This window comes from Embiotoca jacksoni, unplaced genomic scaffold (genome assembly GCF_022577435.1).
Source record: "Embiotoca jacksoni isolate LCO1_2020_lvr unplaced genomic scaffold, fEmbJac1.0.p SCAF_10, whole genome shotgun sequence".
Lineage (NCBI taxonomy): Eukaryota > Metazoa > Chordata > Actinopteri > Embiotocidae > Embiotoca > Embiotoca jacksoni.
In genome coordinates this window covers 12,166,085-12,189,156 of record NW_027185230.1, presented here as the reverse complement: position 1 = coordinate 12,189,156, position 23,072 = coordinate 12,166,085, and the positions used below count along the sequence as shown (strand labels likewise).

Below are 23,072 nucleotides of genomic sequence, written 5' to 3'. Positions count from 1 at the left end.
GATCCACATAATATTATAAATTCATCCTGTGGCGATCATGAATACTCGTACCAAAATGTAAAAGCAGGTGTGGCTAGCTGGGACAATCACGTTCCGGACCACTATGTTGGACATGTTCACGTTTTTTTTTTGGGAACATTTCGGCATGACCGTGGCACCCGAGAAACCTCGGGGTCACCTACAAATGTTTCAACCTCTCTTCTGGGGACCATGAATTGATCGACTTTAAAGGTTTCCTGCCATGAAAATTGGTTCAGAGGAAAATGTGCCCCGATATTGCTTCCAACAAAAATAATTAGGATTCATCCTCTGGGGATCACCAATATTTGGACCAAATTGAACAGCGTGTCTGATTACTTTGGACAATCGTGTTTTGGGCAAAAGTGTCGGGACACCCGAAGGCCGTCTCCCTTGACCGCCAGCGAGGCGGGTAATAATCACTCCTTCTCTTTCGAGCTCGTGAGAAAGAACAGCAAAGTAAGGCCACGCCGTAATCGCAGAAACTGATCTCTCTTTGCCTTCCAGCTGAGGGAGGGCAGGAGGTGACGACCAGCTCCAGACCGACCTGGTGGCCATCTTACAGCACAACAGGTTCATGTTCCACATCCTGGCAGCTTCTATGAAACATATATAAAAAAAAAAAAAAATACCCCACAGAGTGGCCAGAGGTAAAGTACACACTGAGAAACACACACACACACACACACACACACACACACACACACACTCGCGCGCACATACGTTGAACACATTTATGGAAGCGAAACAAAAAAGGGTGCAATTATTTCAAGGGGGTTAAATACAACCGAAACACACAACCGTGAAACGTAAACACGGCGTGAATTTAGATCCCGGAAATATCGGACTCGGCTCGGATTTAAGCGGTTTAAATTTGAACTTAAATCTGCGAAAAAAAAAAAAAAAAAAAAAAAAAATCGGGGGGGGGGGGGGGGGGGGGGGGGGGAGAATTGGCACGCTCCTGCAAATATCGCAGAGATTGCGACAAATTCGACAAACAGACTTTAAAACTGTTATCGCGATATTTCGATTCGTTTCTCAGTTTCTTTATTATCTCTTTAAATTTCCGCGACAGATCGACGTCGGTGTGGGGGGGGGTGGGGAGTTCGAGACGCGTGATTACGTTTCGCCGGTTTTGTTTGCGCGGCCGATTCCAACGATATAAAAGTTCCCTCCTTCGTTCGCTTCCAACACAGATAACGTCCACTTTCGGCCACAGACTCCCATGCAGACGACACGCGCTCGCACCCGCGCTCACGCAACTACACACTGACGCATGTGAAATATACACTCGTCCACCGGGACGACCTTTTTTTTTTGTCTTTTTCTTTTTACATTTTTTGCACATTAAATGAAGTTTGTACAGAATGTCGACAACAAAAAAACAAAAAAAAGAAGAAGAAAAAAAAAAAATGAAGATAAAGACCCGCAAAAAAGCACACTGGTGAACAGCATGAGTGTTTGTGTCCGTGTGGGGACCCTGTTTGCCCGCTAACGAGGTCTAAGGGGAGGGTGACAGTGTGTGTGTGTGTGTGTGTGTGTGTGTGAGTGTGTGTGTGAGTGTGTGTGCTTTGTATGTACTGTATGTCGTATAGATTTCTTGCCGCTGGAGAGGTCCGGGGAAAGTGATGAATGGAGCTGACAAACACCGTGGAAGGATCTGTCCCATCTGTCCAGCCCCGTCGTCTCTGTCTCTCTCTCTCTGTCTCTCCAACGCTGCCAACTTTAAGACTCGTCGTCCGTGTGTGTGTGTGTGTGTGTGTGTGTGTGTGTGTGTGTGTATGTATGTGTGTGTTTTATGTGTGTGTGCGCGCGCGGTTTTCGAGGCTCGACTCAAAGTCCCTGCGTTTTTCAGTCCGGCTGTCTCAGATCCAAAAAGGCTGGAGGGGGTTGGGGGGGTGTGTGTGGTGGGGGGGAGGGTGTGTGTGTGTGTGTGTGTGTGTGTGAGGGAGGGGGGGGGGGTGTTTGAGTCCGAGCCGGGCTCCACGAGAAGCACACAAACCCTGCAGACGTTGGAAGTGGAGTGACTGTGATCCAAAATCCCGAGAGTCTCTCTCTTTTGTGTCCGCCTTCGTTACTCTCACACAAAACACGCCAACGTCCTCCGTCCTCCTTAATGGTGTGTGCGTGTGCGTGTGTGTGTGTGTGTGTGTGTGCGCGAGCGCGTTGCAGAGAGACGGCTTCGAACGTCCTCCAGAAAACTCTCTCCCTCCTCGAAAAGGCCGTTGTTGATGTCTGGACGTCTGTTGGTTGACATTTAGGTGTCTGCGCGCGTGTGTTGTGTGTGTGTTGTGTGTGTGTGTTGTGTGTGTGCGTGCGTGCGTATGTGTTTGTGAGTTCACATTTATGAGACGGAGAGTAGTAACGCTGGCAGAAGGGACACACACACAGTCACAGAGATGTGGCGGAGGAGTGGAGCTGATCGCCGGCTGCTGCTCTTCGGTCCTGCAGAATCCTGAGAGTCTATCGACCCCTGGGCCAACAGAGCCTGAGCGGGGGGGGGGGGGGGAGGAAGGGATGGGGATGGAGGGATGGGGGAGATGGGTAACAAGATGCAATCAAATAGTTCAGAGACCGTTCCTGTTGGACGCAAAGCACAGCGATGCAAGTTGAAACGTCGAGAATAAAGTTAAAATGATATTTCGGGAATGAAGTTGAAATGTCAAAACAAAGAGTCGAAATGTCGAGAACGAGGTCAAAAATGTTTGGAAAAGGTCGAAATGTCGAGATAAAAACGTCGAGCGTGAAGTCCAAGTGTTGAAATAAAACATCAAAATGCGGAGAATAAAGTTAAAAATTGTATTTTGAGGGTGAATTTGAAATGTTGAGGGGAAAAAAAAAAGTCAAAATATGTCGAAAACAAAGTCGAAATGCGGAGAATAAATGTTGAAATAGAAAGTCAAAATGTCGGGAATAAAGTTTAGATTACATTTTTAAGTTAAAAAGTCAAAATGTCGAGAATAAAGTTTAGATTACATTTTTAAGTTAAAAAGTCAAAATGTCGAGAATAAAGTTTAGATTACATTTTTCAGTTAAAAAGTCAAAATGTCGAGAATGATGTCAAATTGATGAGAGCAAACTGAGAGCAAAGAAAAAAAACAGAAATGCCGAATAAAGTTGAAATGTTGAGAATGAACTTAAAATTATATTTCGAGAAAGAAGTCAAAATGTCAATGTAGTTTTTAAGAAAAAGTCACAATGACGAGAATGAAGTTGAAATGATGTTTTTAGAATAACATTGAAAGATAGAAAGTAAAAAAAAAAAATCAAGGAAAAAAAAGTCAAAACGTCGAGAATGAAGTCGAAATGATGAAAATTGACTTGAAATTATATTTCACGAAAAAAGAAAAGACGAGACTACAATTGAAATGGTGACATAAAAAGTCCAAGAATAGAGAAATATTGAAAGTACGGTAGAAATGTTGATATAAAGAGTCAAAATAAAAGTAGAAAGGTTGAGGACAAGTCCAAATGACGACAATGAAGTTGGAAATTATATTTCAAGAGTAACATCAAAATGTCGAGATAAAAGCTCAAAATGTAGAGAAACAAAGTCGAAATGACGAGAACAAAATCAAAATTTATTTTAGGAGAAAATGAATTTGACTTTTATTCTCAACGTTTATACTTTATTCTCGCAAGCAAATTTAAAAAAACCAAAAATCCTCCAGCTCTGTTCCCTAATGTGGCCCTATTACTCGTAGTTGTTTGTCATGTGAATATTTCATGAGATAACTGAAGTATTTCTTTATCTGCTGTTGCAGTTTTAAAAGTTTTAAGTACAAATATGATTAAATATGACATTTTTTTTTTTCCCAGCGGTCTCGTCGCCACCTCCGGCTTATACGGAGGACCTAAATATTTGAATCTGTGTTGAATATTTTAAATTTAACCGGCTAATTATTTTTGCTTTACGTGTGTTGAGTTAGAGCAGGTGATAAAACATTCAGCGCGGTGAATGTTTTACATGCAAATAAGCTGTGAGGCAGAGGTGGGAAACCGACAATAGTTCCTAGGTATCTCTTAATTAAAATGCTATAAAAAAGCGATATAATTAGTTTCTAAACTGTCGAACCACAGGGAGACACGAAATGAAAGCTGCTCACCTCCTCGCACTCGAAGTCGTCAGAGGGAACGCACTTCTGACCTCCATCCTGTAAAACAAGAGCTCGTTGTGAGAAACTTTCAGGTCACAAACACACAGTCAGCCATTTATTCTATACGACGACATGTTTAACGACATAATATACGACGACGTGTTTAACGACATAATATACGGCATGTTTAACGACATAATATACGACGACATGTTTAACGACATAATATACGACGACGTGTTTAACGACATAATATACGACAACATGTTTAACGACATAATATACGGCATGTTTAACGACATAATATACGACGACATGTTTAACGACATAATATACGGCATGTTTAACGACATAATATACGACGACGTGTTTAACGACATAATATACGACAACGTGTTTAACGACATAATATACGACGACGTGTTTAACGACATAATATACGACGACGTGTTTAACGACATAATATACGACAACATGTTTAACGACATAATATACGGCATGTTTAACGACATAATATACGACGACATGTTTAACGACATAATATACGGCATGTTTAACGACATAATATACGACGACGTGTTTAACGACACAATATACGACGACGTGTTTAACGACATAATATACGACGACGTGTTTAACGACATAATATACGACGACGTGTTTAACGACATAATATACGACAACATGTTTAACGACATAATATACGGCATGTTTAACGACATAATATACGACGACATGTTTAACGACATAATATACGGCATGTTTAACGACATAATATACGACGACGTGTTTAACGACATAATATACGACGACGTGTTTAACGACATAATATACGACGACGTGTTTAACGACATAATATACGACGACATGTTTAACGACATAATATACGACATGTTTAACGATATAATATATGATGACATGTTTAACGACATATACAATATGTTTAACGACAATATACGATATGTTTAACGGCAGAATATACGACATGTTTTACGACAATATACAATGACATATTTTACAACATAATATACATGTTTTACGACATAATATACGATGACATGTTTAGCGAGATAATATACGATATGTTTAACGACATAATATACAATATGTTTAACGACAGAATATACGGCATGTTTTACGACATAATATACGACGACGTGTTTAACGACATAATATATGACGACATGTTTAACAACATAATATACGACGACATGTTTAACGGCATAATATACGACATGTTTAACGATATAATATATGATGACATGTTTAACGACATAATATACAATATGTTTAACGACAATATACGATATGTTTAACGGCAGAATATACGACATGTTTTACGACAATATACAATGACATATTTTACAACATAATATACATGTTTTACGACATAATATACGATGACATGTTTAGCGAGATAATATACGATATGTTTAACGACATAATATACAATATGTTTAACGACAGAATATACGGCATGTTTTACGACATAATATACGACATATTTTACAACATAATATACGATATGTTTAACAACATAATATACGACATGTTTAACGACATAATATACGACATGTTTTATGACATAATATACAATGACATATTTTACAACATAACATACGATATGTTTAACGACATAATATACGATGACATGTTTAACGACATTTTTAACGACATAATATACGACATGTTTTACGACATAATATACGATGACATTTTTTCAGAGGTAAGAGAACAAAAGTCCGATCCTTTCCAGAAGAGCTTTTAACGTCTGCTCAGAAGAACAGATACGGTTCGGTTTTATCAGATCGCCACGACTCACCGAGTGTGTTTAACTTTCAAATCTATGAATTCACGAAGACCATAAATTGCTGGTTTTCTTCCACCGGAGCCGACTACAAAGCCGACCGAAACCGACGCTACGTCTGAAATCTGCGACGGCCGACGCTTATGTTCCGCAAAGCTCGCGCGGAGGTCTCCGGGGTTTTTTGACGGCTGCGAACACGAGGCCTCTCAACATCTCTTCAAGCGGTCGATCCCGTCGTCGAGTCTCCTGCCAGACGTCAACGAGAAGGCCGCTGAAGACGACGAAGGCGACGCCGCTCCTGAAAAACCGCTGACGGGACCCGGCGACAGCGAGGAGTCCTCAGATGTTTGACGAGACGATATGCTTCAACTCGTGCGGTAAAAAAAAAAAAAAAAAAAAAAAAAAAAGTTCAGATCTGTTTCTTAAATGCGGCAGAAAAAAAAAAAAAAAAAAAAAAAAAAAAGCGTCGCACGAGACAAAAACCGAACGCCGTCAGAGCTGACTCACTCGTATGAGACACGAAATGAAACCGGGAGGCCTGTTGAGCTTCACTATCATTGAAATGCAGCGCAGTAATGATGACAAAGATGCAGACTTCTGTTTGCTCTCACACACACACACACACACACACACACACACGCACACACACGCACACGCGCACGCACGCACACACACAGCAACATTTATCTCCGTCCTCCATCGGCCTCTTTGTCGCCGCTTCATAAGCATATCCCCCCCCCCCCCCCGCCTCCCCTCTCCGTCGCCTGGGTGGGAGAGCCAATCAGATCTTATCGCCCGACGAGGACGAAAGAAAAATTCTCTTTTCAGCGACGGGGGACAAAAAAAATCATGGAGATGCATCCACACACGCGCGCACACACACACACACGGTTGTTGACGGCGACCATTAAAACATGCAGATGAGTTATTATCCCACGGACCGCTGCGGCGCTAACCTCCTCTGACTCCCGACGCTTTCTGCAGAGCTGCCTCCCGTTTAAAAAAAAAACCCAAAACAAACAAACAAACAAACAACAACGAAAAACGGCTCGCACGAGAATACAATCAATATTCACGTGCGCTTTCCCGTGAAAACGGATACAATTCAGAAAACAAATTTACAATTTTTCAGGCGTCGCCCCCCCCCACACACTCCCCCGTTTATTTCCTTGTAAACAAGCTGCTCCTTAAACCAGAACGGAAACCTGCACCAAAACAGAAATGACTGAAGACTTATCTGCTTCAAACACGTGCGATTAAGCGTTTATAGTCGCCGCGGTTGCTTTCGTAATTAAATAAAAACGATCTCTTCTGTTTCGATTCCGGCCGGATGAGCGCGGCGCGCGGCGCCCGAAGGCCGTTTGAAAGAAAGTAAAAAAAAAAAAGTAAAAAAAAAAAAAAATTCACCGCCAGAGAGACGAGAGCTGCCTTCGCTCCAAACGTCGGACATATAAAACGTCTAATTAAACTGGTTTTTTTTCCATTTACATATCGTGCTCAGCGTATTTAAATGATTCACGTTTGTGCATTTAATGGTGCGAGGGGATTAAACGGAGGTTTACAAAAAAAAAACAGAGCGGAGAGCAGACGCCGCAGACAAGGTTACTACGCTTTCTCAGGTATTTAATTAGTGGTTAGTAGACAAATAAATCCCATGAATTGCTGTATTATAAAGCACGGACCCAACTACCACCTTGAGTTCACCTTGAAAAATATCAAACCGTCTTTTTAACGTCGACCACGAACCTTCACACTCGGTTGCCGGGGGACCGTTTTCGCGGCCCTGAGTTTTGTCTGCAGGTTTCACCGCGAGCCGCCTGCAGCCTCAACGAGCTCCGGCTCGACTTAAAACAAACCCGACGCTCTCCTCTGAACTCGCGTCGTCAAGACTTCCTGGTTGGGATCCGTTTAAAAACCCGCCCGTTCTGTCAAACACCTAGTTATGCATATTACAACACATTACAATATCTATTTTTAAACTTTGGTCCGTGTTTGTTTATTTGTCCTTTGCCCTTTCTGGAACAAAATCGTTTACATTGTAGATTTTCAGAAAGAAATGTGACTTTCTCAGTCGCAGTGATTTAAAAAAAAAAAAAGCACACACGGTAGCAGGTGTAACTTTTCCTCCCCCTTCGCGTCGCATTTCATCATTAAGAGTGGTATGAATATGTAAGCGAGTTGAAAGTGAAACAGCTTCAGTGAAATATCGCTGCATTGTACGTGTGGCGGTATTCTATAATTCAGGCTTTAAATCTCTTCCATAATGGAGAGCAATTTCTGCCGGCCTTTAACCTGCAGCCTTACACCTCGTCTCGGTACATAATGGATGGCTTTCCGCTCTCCCCGACGCGGGCAGGCAGACGTTAATGTGTGCGAAGGTGAAGAAGAGCGAGGCTCATAAATGTGACGGGACATGTTTCCTTTTCTCTCCGTCTCGCTCGCTAATCCAGTTTTGTTATGAATTTTATGACGCAATTCCAAGTTTTCAGGCTTGCCGGGAAAAGTTATAGCCTTTTTTTTTTTTTTTTAGTCTCAGAAATAAAATCTTTGTTAAAAGACTTTTAAGAAGATCTAAAAAAAAATATATATATACCGACACGAATGCGAGAGGAAAAAAAAGGTGGATCGATAAACGAAATGTATTCTTTTCCGTTTCTCTCTCGCTTTCGTTCACAAATGCACCTCTGCTGCGTCTCGTTTTATTGCCGGAAATTACCGACTCAATGCGCTTAATTATTTATTTAGTTATTTTTTTTTATTGCACTTTATTAATCCCCGAGGGGAAATTTCTTCGCTACAGTGGGGGGGGGGGGGGGGGGCTCTCAGGGGGGAGCTGCTGCAGCAGGCTGCCACTAGCGCGGCGCCAGGTAACCTGACGTGCATGTTTTTGGATGATGGGAGGAAGCCGGAGAACCCGGAGAGAACCCACGCAAGCACAGGGAGAACATGCAAACTCCGCACAGAAAGGCCCAGGACCGGATTCGAACCAGGAACCTTTTTGCTGTGAGGCGACAATGCTAACCACTGAACCACCGTGCGAGGGCGAGGGCCTCGGACCGACGTCGGGTTCTTGAAACGCACGGGTTAACCGTCGCTCCCGCGGATATTCATTCGGCAGCCACGAGAACGCGAGCCGCGTCCGTCCAAACTCACCTGCAGGTTGGCACACGTGGAGAACACGCAGGCGCTGTCCATGGGTTTGATTGCGTTGCCGTGCAGAGAGGGGGCGGGCTTAGAGATGACGGGCGGCTGGGCGGGGGGCGGGAAGGTGGACGCGGGCTCGGTCCCCAGAAGAGTTCCTCCTTCGGAGCCGTAACCGAACGACTGGATGGCGTTTTCTGAGAGAGAGAGAGAAACGGGAGGGGGGGAGGGGTCAATATCACCGTATCGCCTTTCACGCCCGCTGAAAGCCACATCACCACGGCAACTAAATGTTCTCTCCACGATGTTTTCGAAAACAACTTTTTTTTTTTTTTTTTTTTTAACCATCTACCGACACTAAATAATAACAAAACATTTGCAGTCAACCTAACGTGAGGAAAAAAGTCAAGTTTAATTTCTGAACGGTAGAAAAACTGAAAAAAACAAAACAGTTTGGGGTCTTACTGGGTGATTTTCTTTACGAACAGGAGGTTGTGTATTTAGTAGGAAGGACGTCCAGATAAAAAATGGGCAATGTTAGTCCCACAAACTGGATGTAAAACTGTTCGTAGTGTCCGGTTCTGAAAAGTGAAGCCTTAAAGTGTAATACCACCGAGGGCCACTAGGGGCTGGCTCAAAAAAAAAACTCCAGCTCCAATAGACTCCCATTCAAAAAGCATCAAGTTCTCTCCTGAGATACAAAGTCAGTAAGTGTTTTCCACGGGTCATCATGGTGTCATTAGATAAAACTTCTGGAAATAATTCCAGCGTTCATCAGATATTAGGACTCAAACACAGCTATGTTCTGGGGGCGGGCCTGTTTGATTGACAGGCCCGTGGTTCAGTCGGGTTTTTGCCGTAGGTGGGCGGGGCATAGCGTCCTCGGGGTTTCCAATCAGATCGAGTCAGATCAACCCCTCGCTCCTCCTCCCACCTCGTCCAAATATGGTCACTTCTGGCTCCGAAAAAACACAAGATGGCGACGGCTGAAATACCGAACTGGAGGCTTTTAAATGACAGCTCACAAATCGTCCACTGGCGCCACGCTATTCCTATGAGAACCCTTTTCCACATGTTCTTCCTACGTTAATCATACGTTGCTCAACATGCGTCGTACATGTGATCACGTGCGGTAAACATGGGAAACTTTTCGGTAAGGATTCAGTGCCTAAAAATGTCAAATATTTTCTTTTGTTTTCTTTGTCACACAGTGAACCGAATATCTTTGTTCACTGAGCATTTGTTCTTTGTTCACTTTCCCTCCTCCGTCTCACCTTTCTCCTCAAATTATCGGGCCTCGCTCGGCTCTATTTTCCTCGTCCACGAGCGTACTGGAAAAAAAAAAAAAATACCCGGCTCGCGCGATCCGAAGAGGGCGGCCCGGCGTCTCCTTTCAAATGCGCCGATTAAGATCTGAATCATTCGAGACGTCGTCCAAGAATAAACACTCAAGTCAGGTAAAATCTGAGCACCGCTGCGATCAGATCGCCGCGCAGCTCAAACGATCTGCCGACTCATCGGAGAAGGAATGAACTCGTCTTTAAGCGTTTTGATCGTTCAAATTCAGTCACGTTTCAGGCAACAACAACAACAAAAAAGAAGAAGCCCCAAAACGCTTCTGATTTCAGCTTCTTAAAAGATGTTTTTCAGTTTTTCTCTGCTCCGTGTTGTAACTGAACTACAGCTGAAATGATCAGCTGATTGATTGCTTAGTTAATGGACAGAAAATGAATCAGCAATTATTTTTAATAATCAATGAGATGAATCATTTTCCAAGGAATGGGAATGTTTTCTGCTTTTTTTTTTCCCCCCTCCACGTCACATCTTTATAAACCGAACATCGGCTGAACTTATTTGTTCGTTGATCGATGAGTGAATCAGTTAATCAACAGAAAAACAACGTAAATCAATACAATTGTTCCAATTTCGCTGCTTTTCAGTTGATTTGGCAGAAAACCATTTCAACTTTTCAAAGCAAAAGATGTTAAATAAAAACGTTATTTTCTACTCTCCGTCACTTCGTTTCAAAATGAATCAGCAGAAACTCAATCGTTCAAAATGTCCTTAATTAAGAGAGAAAAAAAACGATTATTTCATAAAGAGGATAATCGTTAACCGCCCGCCCCGCTCTGACCCCGACTGTAATCGCCTCCCACTTTGGAGGATCTTCTTTCCGTCTTTTCATAATTATTTCTTCTAATCTTTGTGTGTCTAAATTTGGGTCTTTTCTACGTCAGTGCGGCGGCGGCACCGCGGGACTCACTGAGGCAGGTGTTGTGCGTGAAGTCCCGGTGGAAGGCGTCGCACTCGGGCTCCTGGTGGCCGGTGCCCCTGCAGGTGCACCACAGGCTCATGGTGATGTTGGAGGGGCTGCTGTCGCTGTAGTTCGGCGTCACGTCTGAACCTGAAGGGGAAGAGACACGAGGGAGGAGGAGGAGGAGGAAGAGGAAGAGGAAGAGGGAGGGAAGGAAGAATTACCGTGGAGATTAGCCGGGGGGTGAGGGGGCGAGAAAGGGAAAGAGGATTTCTCCAAATTGGGAATTGAACCGCTTGACGATTTCCAGAGAAGAAATGAGTCACTCTAAATTTCTCGAATGGAGTTTTTCCTCCATTCGAGGAATTCAGAGCGACTCGTAATAATCGTCGAGGGACGAAAGCGCCTGGACTACAGCGGCTCGTGTGGTGAACACAGAATAATTCAACAACGACGGCGCATTAACTTTAACATTTCTGCTTCATCAGAAAAAAAAACAACACGCCGATGAACGAGCTCGACCTTTTGCTTTGAAAAGGAGGGCTTCCCGCGGGACTCACCGATGAGGCCGACGTAGGACATGAGGCAGCCGTGGTAGTTGTCGTGAGGGCAGCTGGTGACGGCATGCGGCGTCATCTGGCAGTTCATGTGGAAGTCGGCGAGTCGAGACCTGCGGCGGCAGAAACGACACGCGACAGGTTAGCACCGCTGGAAAAGAAAAGGTGCAGAATGCCGAGTCGTGTTTTTTTTTTTTTTTTTTTGTTGAACGACGCCAGCTGCGAGCTAACTGCTAATACGCTAACCAGCCAGGAGCGCGCTAGCACGGGTCGGTAACAACATGTCAGCTGCTTATTGTTTCTCAGAAGTTTTTTTTTTGTTTTTTTTTGACCGGAGGAGCCACAGCTAACAGAAAGAACATCTTGTCGAAACAGTTTGCTGTTGATTAACATCCAGGTTTCCATCCAAATGTAGCACAAATATTAACGGCTGATTCGGCCAAAGGAGCGTACGGCAGGCAGGAGATTAAATAAATCACAGTGGAAAATCAGACTAGCCCTTTGACGACGTTGTGTTTTGGTTTCAGGAAAAGATCCCTGGTTTGAGTTTCAGATACATATCAGTGAGGTTGTAGGACCTTCGTCGTCATGGTTTCAAACAGGAATTCAAGTTTTGTTGACCCGTCCATCCAGCCCAACCTCCTCCCTTTACCTACATTACCTCCTCTGTTCGTGTCATAACTATTATGGCCAGTAGAGGGCAGTGAATGTCAACAGATGTTTTTTTTTTTTTTTTTGGGGGGGAGGGGGGTGCAGAAAAGACAGTATGCCCCGCCAATCTATACCGGAAACCTGACTGCATCATAGGCCTGTCAATCAAACCACACCCACCCCAGAACATAGGTGTGTTTGAGTCCTAATATCTAATCAATGCTGGAATTATTTTCAGAAGGAACCACCAGAATACTGATCAGAAGGAGGGAGTTTATACAACGACACCATGATGACTCGTGGAAAACATTTACTGACTTTGTATTTCAGGAGAGAACTTGATGCTTTTTGAATGGGAGTCTATTGGAGTTAGAGGTTTTTTTTTTTTTTTGAGCCAGCCCCTAGTGGCCCTCAGTGGTATTGCACTTTACGGCACTTCTTTGGAATAAAACGTAAGGATCATAATGAGTACAAATAACCTCTGGTGTTGATCTTTTTTCATTTTTTTTAATTGATGATGATGAAACAATAAGATGTCGTAAAAAAAAAAAAAAAAAAAGAGAGTTAATGAAGCGAAATCCAAGTGATTATGTTTGAATTACACAACGAGATGCTCCAAGTTCCTGCAAAACCAAACTTCAGGACTCTTTTAGAAGAAGGATTGAGTCGAACAAGGTAAAAACAAGAAAGAAGCAAAATTCGGCCTTCAAGATCGACGGCAGCTCAAACTTTTATCTTCTGTATTCATTTTGTTTGAGAGTAAGTTGACGTATTTGTGTGATTAAAAATGTTGGAAACATCCGGTGGAGAAGTTCTCCAGAGATTTTTGCCACTTTAGCAGGTAAACTGTCTTTTTTGGTTGGTGGAGGTGGCTCATTGAATTTTTGATCCAGTAGACAAAAGGTAATTTAATGTTGTGAGTAATGACGCTGCACTGTTTTGTTTTTGGTGGTACTACTAAATACTTGTGTTTTTTTTACAACTAAATATTTTTTTTTTTTTTAAAAACAAAACCAAAACGGCTCAATTATCCGAGACATTCTCAGCTGAACGAGTTGGAATGAGCGTGTCTAACATTCACCGTCCGTCCGTCCGTCCGTAGCTTTGAGGCCAATTCGAACATCGAGGGGTCTCCGACAACGTCGGGGGAAAAAAAAATATATGTGAAAACGAACAACGCAAATTCACTCGTCCCTTCCCGAAGCTCATCCGTCGATCGCAGCGACGCCACTCAAACAAACCGATTGTCGGTCCGTCGCTTTTATCCGCGCGTTGGCGAGCACGTGCGCGCCCGTTCGACCGCCTGTAATTTCCACCGTCGTTGTGTAACGTCCTTCAGAAATGCAATTCAAATTTAAGCAACGCAGATTGAACAGACGCACGGGGAAGCTCGCCGGAGAGAGAGAGAGAGAGAGAGAGAGAGAGAGAGCAAATCCTCGTGGAGATAAAAGGCTGATTCGCGCAGTCGTTGGGAGATTATCTGCACTTCCAGCGCGCGTGTCCCGCAGTATCCACGACATCATGCATATGTTAACGCGCGAGAAAACTGTCGCAGGTAATAACCGCTCAGAAGAGCCGGCTTAATCTACCGTCTGTCCTAGTTTTTCCATCTCGTTCCCTTTGTCTCTCTGTCCTCCTCCTTTAAAACCGGAGCTTGTCCTCCTCCGTCCTGATGGAAAAAGGGACGACGCGGCGTGTTTATTTATTTTTGTTTTTTTGGGGGAGGCGGGAGGGCGGGGGTGAAGGGAGGTGAAAGACGGCGTATGGTCGGGTCAGCGGGGGCGACAGGGACGCGTGATCCCCTCGCTGTTTGAGGGCGGCGTGATAGATGCAGGTCCACCTGTGTGTGTGTGTGTGTGTGTGTGTGTGTTCTTGTTCAGCTATCTTTGTGAGGACATATCAGATTAGAGGCAGGTTCAGGTGGATGGTGAAGGTGCGTCTCCTCACAGAGAGAGAAGAACAGACGTGTGTGTGTGTGTGGATGCCTGAGTGCTCGAAACAAGTATCAGTGAAAGTGTTTGTGTTTGCTTTGTCTGTCTGCCGCAGAGAGTGATACAGGCTGACAGGTCTGAGTGCTGAGTGTTTGACTTTCACGCAGAGGTCAGTGTGTGTGTGTGTGTGTGTGTGTACGTGTGTGGACAGAAATACGTCTACACAGTGACATTGTGGCGACATCTGTCCCTCACGGCAACAAAAAAACAAGTAAGATGACTGAGCTTTAGTCCGAACCGAGCGGCAACCGGCAGAGACGTCGCCCGCTGTTTGGTGAACGAGGTTCGGAGGTCATCTTCGTCACCATCTTGCGAGTTTGGAGCAGTTTGGAGCAGGAAGTGACCACATCTGGAGGAGCGAGCGGTGGATCTGACTGGAAACCTGGGGACTCTAAGTCCCGCCCAACGATAGCAGAAACCTGACTGCACCACAGGGCATGTCAATCAAACAGACACGCCCCTCCAAAAACACGTCTTTTTGAGGGTAATTTTCGAATTAATGACGGGATTATTTTCAGACGGACCGCTGGAAAACAAATAAGAAGGAGCGACTTTAGCTAACAACACCGAAAGACCTCATACAAAATTTTTTTATATTTCATGGGAGAAGTTGAATGGGAGTCTATGGAGGCTTTTATGGAGTCGCCCTCCAGCGGCACCCGGTGGTATCGCAGTCTAAGGCGCTTCCGCATCGGCCCCACTTTTCAGACACGGAAACTTCGTCCACGTTTATATGCAGTTGGTCCAAACCAAGCAGTCACCTCCGTGGCTGCAACATGAAGCCAACAAGAAAAACTATTCGTGCAAGAAATAAATGCAAGTCAATGTCATGTCCTCTGAGGTGTGTTGCTGTGTGTGTGTGTGTGTGTGTGTGTGTGTGTGTGTGTGTGTGTGTGTGTGTGTGTGTGTGTGTGTGTGTAGTTGGCTGTTGAACTGCATGAGTCACACTGGCGACAAAAGACACAATGACGAACACACACTCTCTGCCAGTTTTCAATTTGGCACATTTATGCATGCGCGCACACACACACACACACACACACACACACACACACACATACACACACACACACACGCTACTATCTGTGTGAGGACCCTCACTGATGTAATGCCGTTCTTCACCTCCCAGGACCTGATCCCCACTTGAACCCTGAACCAGGTCTTTGGACACAGGCTTCAGTCTTCCCAGACACACACACACACACACACACACACACACACACACACACACACACACACACCGGCGCTCTCAAAATCGGGGGTGACACCTCCACCCTCGACTCGTCAGACTGCAGTGGGAGAAGTGACTCAGCCGGTCGACTGCGGAGTTGTGTTTTGTGTTCGGCAGCCCGTCGTTTCAAAGCAACACGAGGAGAGACAAGTTTCCACACACGTGGCTGAATTTTAAAGGACGACTGCGACAGGTCGGCATCGATCAGCCGACGCACCGTAATCATGTTACGCCTGTCAGACATTTTACCGACAGAGGCTGCTTCTTTGCTTTTTGATTTACCGGACGTCGTCCGTGACGGCGTGACAGCGACGCTTCAGACTTTAGGCTTCTCGCGTGTCGTGTTTTGCTTTTATTGTTGACGGAGTCGCTTTTAAATCGTGTGTTAATTGTGCCGCTGTGATGTTCGGGTGCAGCTGAGCTGCTGAACACAGCTTTTTTTTTTTTTTTTAAAGATTTCTAATTAATGATGGGATTATTTTCAGATGCACCGCCAGAAGACTAATCTGGAAGAGTGAATTTAGCAAATGACAAACAGGAAACTTGTGGAAAATTTTAATTGACTGAGAAGTTGAATCGGGTCTATGGAAACTGGCGCTTTTTGGAGCCACCCTCTAGTGGCACTCAGTGGTATTGCAGTTTAAGGGCTCATTTTTCAGAGCCAGAAGCTACGTCCACTTTTATACACAGTCTATGCACACGGCAAAGAAAAAAAAATTCTGATGCTGAGTCTAATTAATGTCCTCATCAGCCTGTAAGGCATCATGGGAAATGCGTGTGAAAATGTGGCACGTAAACCTGCGAGCATGACTTCCTGTGCTCGGTAGAACCATATCTAAGTTTCACGGTTGGCTTGCAACGTCTTTATCTTTCCATCATTTATTACATGTTATAATGAATGTGATTATTTTGAAGGTTTCTGACTCAACCCGTTTGGACTGGAACTAAACCCAGTAACAGATGGTGGACTCGGCCGAAGGTGTTCAAGGCTCCCCCCGGTGTTCCTGACGGCTCTACAGCGGGGCGTCACGGTTACGAGCGCCAGAGGGAGTAAATTAACAGCTTCGTATCTCCTGTTATCACGGATGAAAAGGAAATACGCGCGGTCTCCTTTAAACAAAACACCGTAATTGTCTAAGGAAGCGGATCGGTACCACTGAAGGTCAGAGCGGCGAAGACAGCAGGAAGAGTCACCGAGAGGTTCAATCTGCCGCCTCGGAAACCACTTGATCAAATCCAGGCTGAGCTCGCTCGTTTCCCCGCAGGGCTCGTTAAAGATTCATCTAAACTAATCATCAGCTGGGAGACGGAGAGGAGGACGGAGGGGGGGGGGGGGGGGGGGGGGGGGTGTAACTGTACTTTCTCTGACCTTAGTAGTTCTCCCCCCCCCCCCCAAAAAAAAAAAAAATCAGATTCCAGACATTCGGCTTCAAAGCAAAATTCATGAAAAAATAAACGTATTTGAATAAGACATGACTGACGGTTTTGCAGCCAGCAGAAAGTGCCGAGGGTCTAGAGCACCACGTGGACCTGAACGCAGCGAGGACTTTCATGCGTGCACACGATAGCTGCAGGGTGCTTCTGTGTATTTAAAGTCCAAACTCTGCGGCTCCATCAAAATTTAACCCCCCTCCCCTCCCTCCAAAAAAAAAGAAAGAAAGAAAAAAAAAAAAAAAAAGCCCTCGTCTGCAGGGCAGCGCTGGAACCACAGATTCTGTAATGGACAGACACAGGCAGTACTCTGTTGTCAGTTCGTTAGCCCCGGGGTACGATTTTTTTTTTTTTTTTATTAAGGAAAACTGGGTCGGACCAACTGACCCAGAATGGACCGGACCAACTTACCCGACTGAGCCATCCTGGATCAGATCAATTGATACAGACTGGACCAAGTGACCCGACTGATCCAAACTGGACCAGATAAACTCACTCAAAATGGAACCAACCAACTGACCCAATTGATCCAGGCTGGACCAACTGATGTGGACTGGACCGGACCAAATAAGACCCAAATAATGCAGATAGAAACAGCCCAACAGACCCAGACTGGACTAGACCAACTGACAGCGACTGATTCCGACTGGAACAGATGTTCTTTTAGTATTTTAGCGTGTTCTCGTGTAGATTAAACCTGCCGGGCCGTTTGTCGTGTTGACATTTCCTCGAGTGTACGACGGTTGTCGTGTGCTGCAGCGACGTCTCGACATTCTCTCAGTTTGACCTGCGCGTGAAAGAGAAGGTGAAGAATATTAAAATGAAATTACAGCGAGGCTGAGTGAGTCTAATTGGCCTCATTACTGACTGTCACGCAGCAGTGTGCATTCAGAATGACAGGGAGTCTCTCACACACACACACACACACACACACACACACACACACACACACACACCACACTGGTGCAACAAACCCATCCAATTATCTCCAGTGAAAACACACACACACACACACACACACACACACACACACACACACACACACACACACACACACACACACACACACACATTTAAACATATATGTGCACACAGTCTGCTGCACGTGTGAGCTGGTCCGCCGTCGGAGCTCCGCCCACTTTCTTTCTCTCACCTGTCAATCACGGTGTGAAAGACTCCGAGATCCCTCGAGTGTTATTTAATTATCACGTCTGCATTAACAGGGCAAAAACAAAAGAAAAAAAACAAAGCACACACACACACACACACACACACACACACACACAAAACCTGACACTTCACACACTCTTTCTGTATCATCTGTGATTCATCATTAATACGCAGCATATTAACATTCAATAAATTGTTTATTATGTAGTTGTTTGTAGAGAAAAATACTCAGTGTTATTTAATGTTGTTATTATTTATGTAACTCCTTATATTCAGCATCTGCGACCAGCGTATAAACTGATTACTTATTAATAAGATCATAATTATTGTAACACCGATCCCTGAATCTCTACGACGGAGCAGGTGGAGAGTTAAAGGTTCGCCCTCACGCAAGCAGGCTGCAATAAAGCGCGGGCGTCCTTTAACGCAGCATACCGGCGACTCGCTGAACTCTCAGAGACCTCCCTCTTGAGTTAGAACACTTGAACGCATCAGCTCATCTTTTACAAAAGTCGCAGTGCATCAAAAATTCACTTTGTGTTGCGTCTGAACACCCCGAGACGTCCGCGTGTCCTTAAATGTCATCACGGCGCCCCGCGGAGGATTCATTTTTAGAGGGGCGGCGCTCGAACACGAGGGAGCCGACTTCTTGTTTCTATTTTCCCTCCTCCCGAAAAAAAAAAAAAAGACCCAGAAAGCTCCGGACTTACACACAAAAAAAACCCCCAAAAACCCGGAAGGATACAAGACACTGACCGGAGCCGCCGCCGTAACTTATCTACACCTCTGTAATTTGTGTGAACTGAACCTTTGAGGCCTTCGGCGGGGTGTCGGACGAAGAAAGTCACAACTCAACTTCTAATGGACTCGTCGGCGGGTTTCCATCGGGACACATCTGGCAGATGCGAGGATTTATGTGCATCAGGTTCCTCGTGACCCCCATCAAACCCGGGAACACTCGCTCTAATGATGGTATGTATGCAAACACACACACACACATACACACACACACACACACACACACACACACACAGAAACACACACGCGCGCGCACTGAGGCGTGCGGCGCTAAACTGCTTTTCCAAAACCCCGGCAGCGGCTGAATGGTGTTTTTAAGGCGAGGGAGCCAATCTAGCGACGGCGGCGCTCCATTACACGGTCAGTGAGGTGAGGTGGTGGCGTGATGGAAATATCTGCCTCCTCTCCGGAGGTCAGGGAGGACGCGGCGATGCAACAGGCCCGCTCGCCTCCTCTCCCCCACGCCAACGAGCGTCTGTGCGTGTGCGTCGGTGTGTGTGTGTGTGTGTGTGTGTGTTTACACAGAATCAACCCCGCTGATTCATCTCATTTCCTCCGAGCTCGTCTCGAAAGCGTCCATTTTTTTTTTTTTTAGGGGGGAGAGACGAAAGGCCCCCCCCCCCCCCACCGGAATGAGTCTTTAAAAAAAGGGGGAAATAAGGCCGCGCTCGTCCCGCGGAGAGACGGAGCAGGAAGCGGCGTTGGGTAGGGCGGGGAGGGGAGGCGGTAGAGGGGGTAGCGTGGGCGGGACCGGAGGGCGGAGCATCCTGATGCAGAGCGAGAGCGACACCCGGCTGCTCATCAGCTATGCAAATATGTAAGTATGCAAATGAGAAGCTCCACTGAGGGATTGTTAATTAGAGAGAACACTGAGACAAAACAAAGCAGCTAATCGTCCCACGCACACACACACACACACACACACACACACACGCATGGGCGCGCACACACACACACACACGCACGCACACGCACACAGGCAAGATGAAGAGGAGGAAACTAATCGCATGCGCAGCGAGGTTAAACAAACCTTCAGCGGCGCCGCCGAGTCGTCGCTTCGCATCATTTTCCAGCACGACGACGGCAGAAATCGGAGAGCAGCCGGCGACCCGCCGCTCATCTTCATCACAACAACCACAACATGTCTGTGTTGGTTTAGCGGAACCGAATTAGATCCAACCCCCCCCCCCCCCCCCCCCCCGGAGGAGAATCGTCTCCACGATCGCGCGGGGGGAGACCGAGCCGTCCGCAGGACGGGAGGCTCTCAAAGCAAACAAACAAACAAAACGAACGCGAAGGGCTGCTGGAGTCACCTCTGACCTCCCGTGGTCATTAAAACCCGAGCGATGACGATGACGAGGACGGGAAGTCGAACTTAGGACGACGTTGTTTGCGCGAGTGGAACACGGTTTTGCCGGGGAAAATTCGCTTTTGAAGGTTATCAGAGAGGGAAGAAAAAAAACAACAACAAAAAAACGACGGTGGCCCCGAGGGTCAAACGCAAAAACATTTCAATCGACCGAAACATCTCGGTGTTTTTGCGTTAACCGAAATGTGTTTGCGATTTCTGAGATGTTCTGTGAAATGGTTTTGACCCTCGGGGCCACCGTATAAAACAAGCTCCTTTATTTGGTCGACACTCGGGGAGCTGAAGAAGTTCCGGCGGCGGCGGCGGGATTTCGCCGAGCGGTTCTCACCGGAGAGGAGTTCAGCTTTCTAAAACACGAGAGTTTGGCAAGTTCTCCAAACGGGCTCTGAACGTACCGATCGACCCTCTCATGAGTTAGTCGTAGTTGGATGTCTCCAGTTCTTTTTTTTTGTTGTTGTAGAAAATAGTCTGTTATTTTTTGGGGGGAGGGGGGGGGGGGACTAGCTTTCTACAAGTGAGTATTAAACATAAAAGTCCACGTGTCGACCTTGTAGCTTGGAGAGAAAAAAATGAACGTGACTTGTCCTCGTGAACTCTTCCTCTGCTGCGCGTTCACCGAGGAGTCTGACGGAGCAGCGAGCGTGACGGGAGCGCTTCGCTTCTCGCTGATAATGAACCGCAGGTGCGACTGCGCTCTTATTTGAAATGCAAATGCGGAGCCGCACGTCCAAAAACCTTTCAGACGCTCTCCGTGGGTTTCCCTCTGCGTTACTTGTGGCGAAGACCATATTTAATTACTCGCCGTGTCAATCAGCGCCGCTCCCCCGCTGCAGCCGCTTCCTCCCGCCGGCTCTCGGGCCTCCGCGGGAGACGGGGACGCCCCCCTGCGGAGGCCGTCGGGGACCCGGGGGACCCGCGGTGGGGGGGGGGGGGTGGGTGATTATGCAGCTCTCCGTTCAGAGGTTAATGGAGGCTAAAAGCAAAGAGAAGGAGCTCGCTTCAGGTTTCCTTTTACGGCCAATCAAACGACGGGATTCGCGCTCCGAGAGTGATACCTGGGCCGAGTGCATGGTTGTGGGACCTCTGGGAAGGGCGGGGGGGGGGGGGGGGGTCATGCGGGTACCGAGCTGGGTCCTTCCGGCTCTGCAGTGCTGCTCTCCTGCGTGTGGTCTCATTCCCCCGATATCGATTTATCCGCCGCCGCTGCCGCCGATCTGTAAGTCGCTCGGAGAGAGACTCCCGCTCTGATTACCGGCAGCAGACCAGAGCCCTTGGAGCGGCGGCGAGCCCCTCTGCCGGGGGGGGGGGGGGGGACGAGGCTCATCGTCTGCAGGCTTTTTCAGCTCGGCACCCATCCCGCTCTCTTTGTCCGCTTTTGCGCCGAGACGGAGGGAAACATGCGGGTTGACACCGTCCCGCGTACAAACCGAGCGGCGACGTCACCCGGCCGTCGCGAAGCTTCGATTTCGGAATTTAGCCGTCGGCGTCTCGCCAGTTCCCGGTGGCGGTTTTGGAGCAGGAAGTGACCATATTTGGACGGGCCGGGAGCGGGAGCGAGGCGGTGGGTCTGACTCGATGTGATTGGAAACCCGGCGACACTACGTCCCGCCCACCGACAGCTGTGACCTGACTGCGCCGCAGGCCTGTCAATCAAACAGACACGCACCCAAAAACGCCAGAAAACTAATAAGAAGGACGAACTTAAGGTAACAACAGCAAAAAAAAAACTTGGTGGAAAAAATGTCTTGACTTCGATTCTATGGAGCCGGAGTTTTTTTTTTTTTTTAGATTCATCCTCTAGTGGCCCTCGGTGGTATTGCACTTTAAAGGCACTTCTGCATCGGCCTCATTTTTCAGACAGCTCAAGAGTCATGGTTTTACGAGGGTATTTTAGTTTCCTGGAAAGAGGCGCTGCCTGACAGACTAAGCTCGGGGAACAGTAATCCCGGAGCTTCGAAGTGGATTCTGGAAACACCTTCAGAGTTTGAGTGAACAACTTTCTGGGTTCAAAACAACCTTGAAAGGCGCACGAAAAACAAAAAGTATTTTTTAATCCATCCAGTCGTCAGGGGGTGAAAGTTCTTCTCCACGTAAACAAACACAAACAAAGACAAACAATCCCACTGTGCAGCAGACGGGCTGTTTTCCATCCAGATGGTCAGACGAGTTCGAGGATTCTGCAGATACCTCGAGAGTCTGGGACGAGTTTCCAAAAGGTCGCCCGGTGTTTATTCTCTGAAAATCAGACGTGAGCCGCGTGACTCGAATCTCACTCGAACAGTTCTCCCGTGACGTCGTTCAACTTCATAAAAAGTAAAACTGCATTTCCACACGACGGCTTCCTATTAACACGTCGTAATGGATTAATAATAACACGTCGTCGTGTACTGAGGGAGAAAAAAAAAAAGGTCCATCGGTAACACTTCACTTCAGGCTGAATTCATTATCATGAATTCCTGCATTAATACCTCATGAAACCATCAGGAAGTAACATGAGCTCAACGTCTTCTAATTTGACATTCTCTTGCATGAACAACACACAAATTGAAGCATTAAA

The 23,072-nt window shown here is 46.2% G+C and overlaps 1 protein-coding gene across 2 annotated transcripts in view; it reads right to left on the bottom strand.

Annotated features, from left to right (window-relative positions):
- Positions 1-953: 953 nt before the first annotated feature.
- Positions 954-23,072, bottom strand: part of gfra2b (GDNF family receptor alpha 2b) — a 72,280-nt gene continuing 50,161 nt past the window's right edge. Inside the window, exons 6-10 of one of the 2 annotated variants that reach the window (XM_069167074.1) lie at positions 11,878-11,987; positions 11,327-11,467; positions 9,076-9,260; positions 4,125-4,172; positions 954-2,506 (exon numbers count right to left, since the gene is read on the bottom strand). In XM_069167074.1, the coding sequence (XP_069023175.1) occupies positions 2,363-2,506; positions 4,125-4,172; positions 9,076-9,260; positions 11,327-11,467; positions 11,878-11,987 (628 nt within the window). In that variant the 3' untranslated portion in view covers positions 954-2,362. The remainder of the gene's footprint in view (positions 2,507-4,124; positions 4,173-9,075; positions 9,261-11,326; positions 11,468-11,877; positions 11,988-23,072) is intronic. The other variant, XM_069167083.1, reaches the window with a different exon arrangement.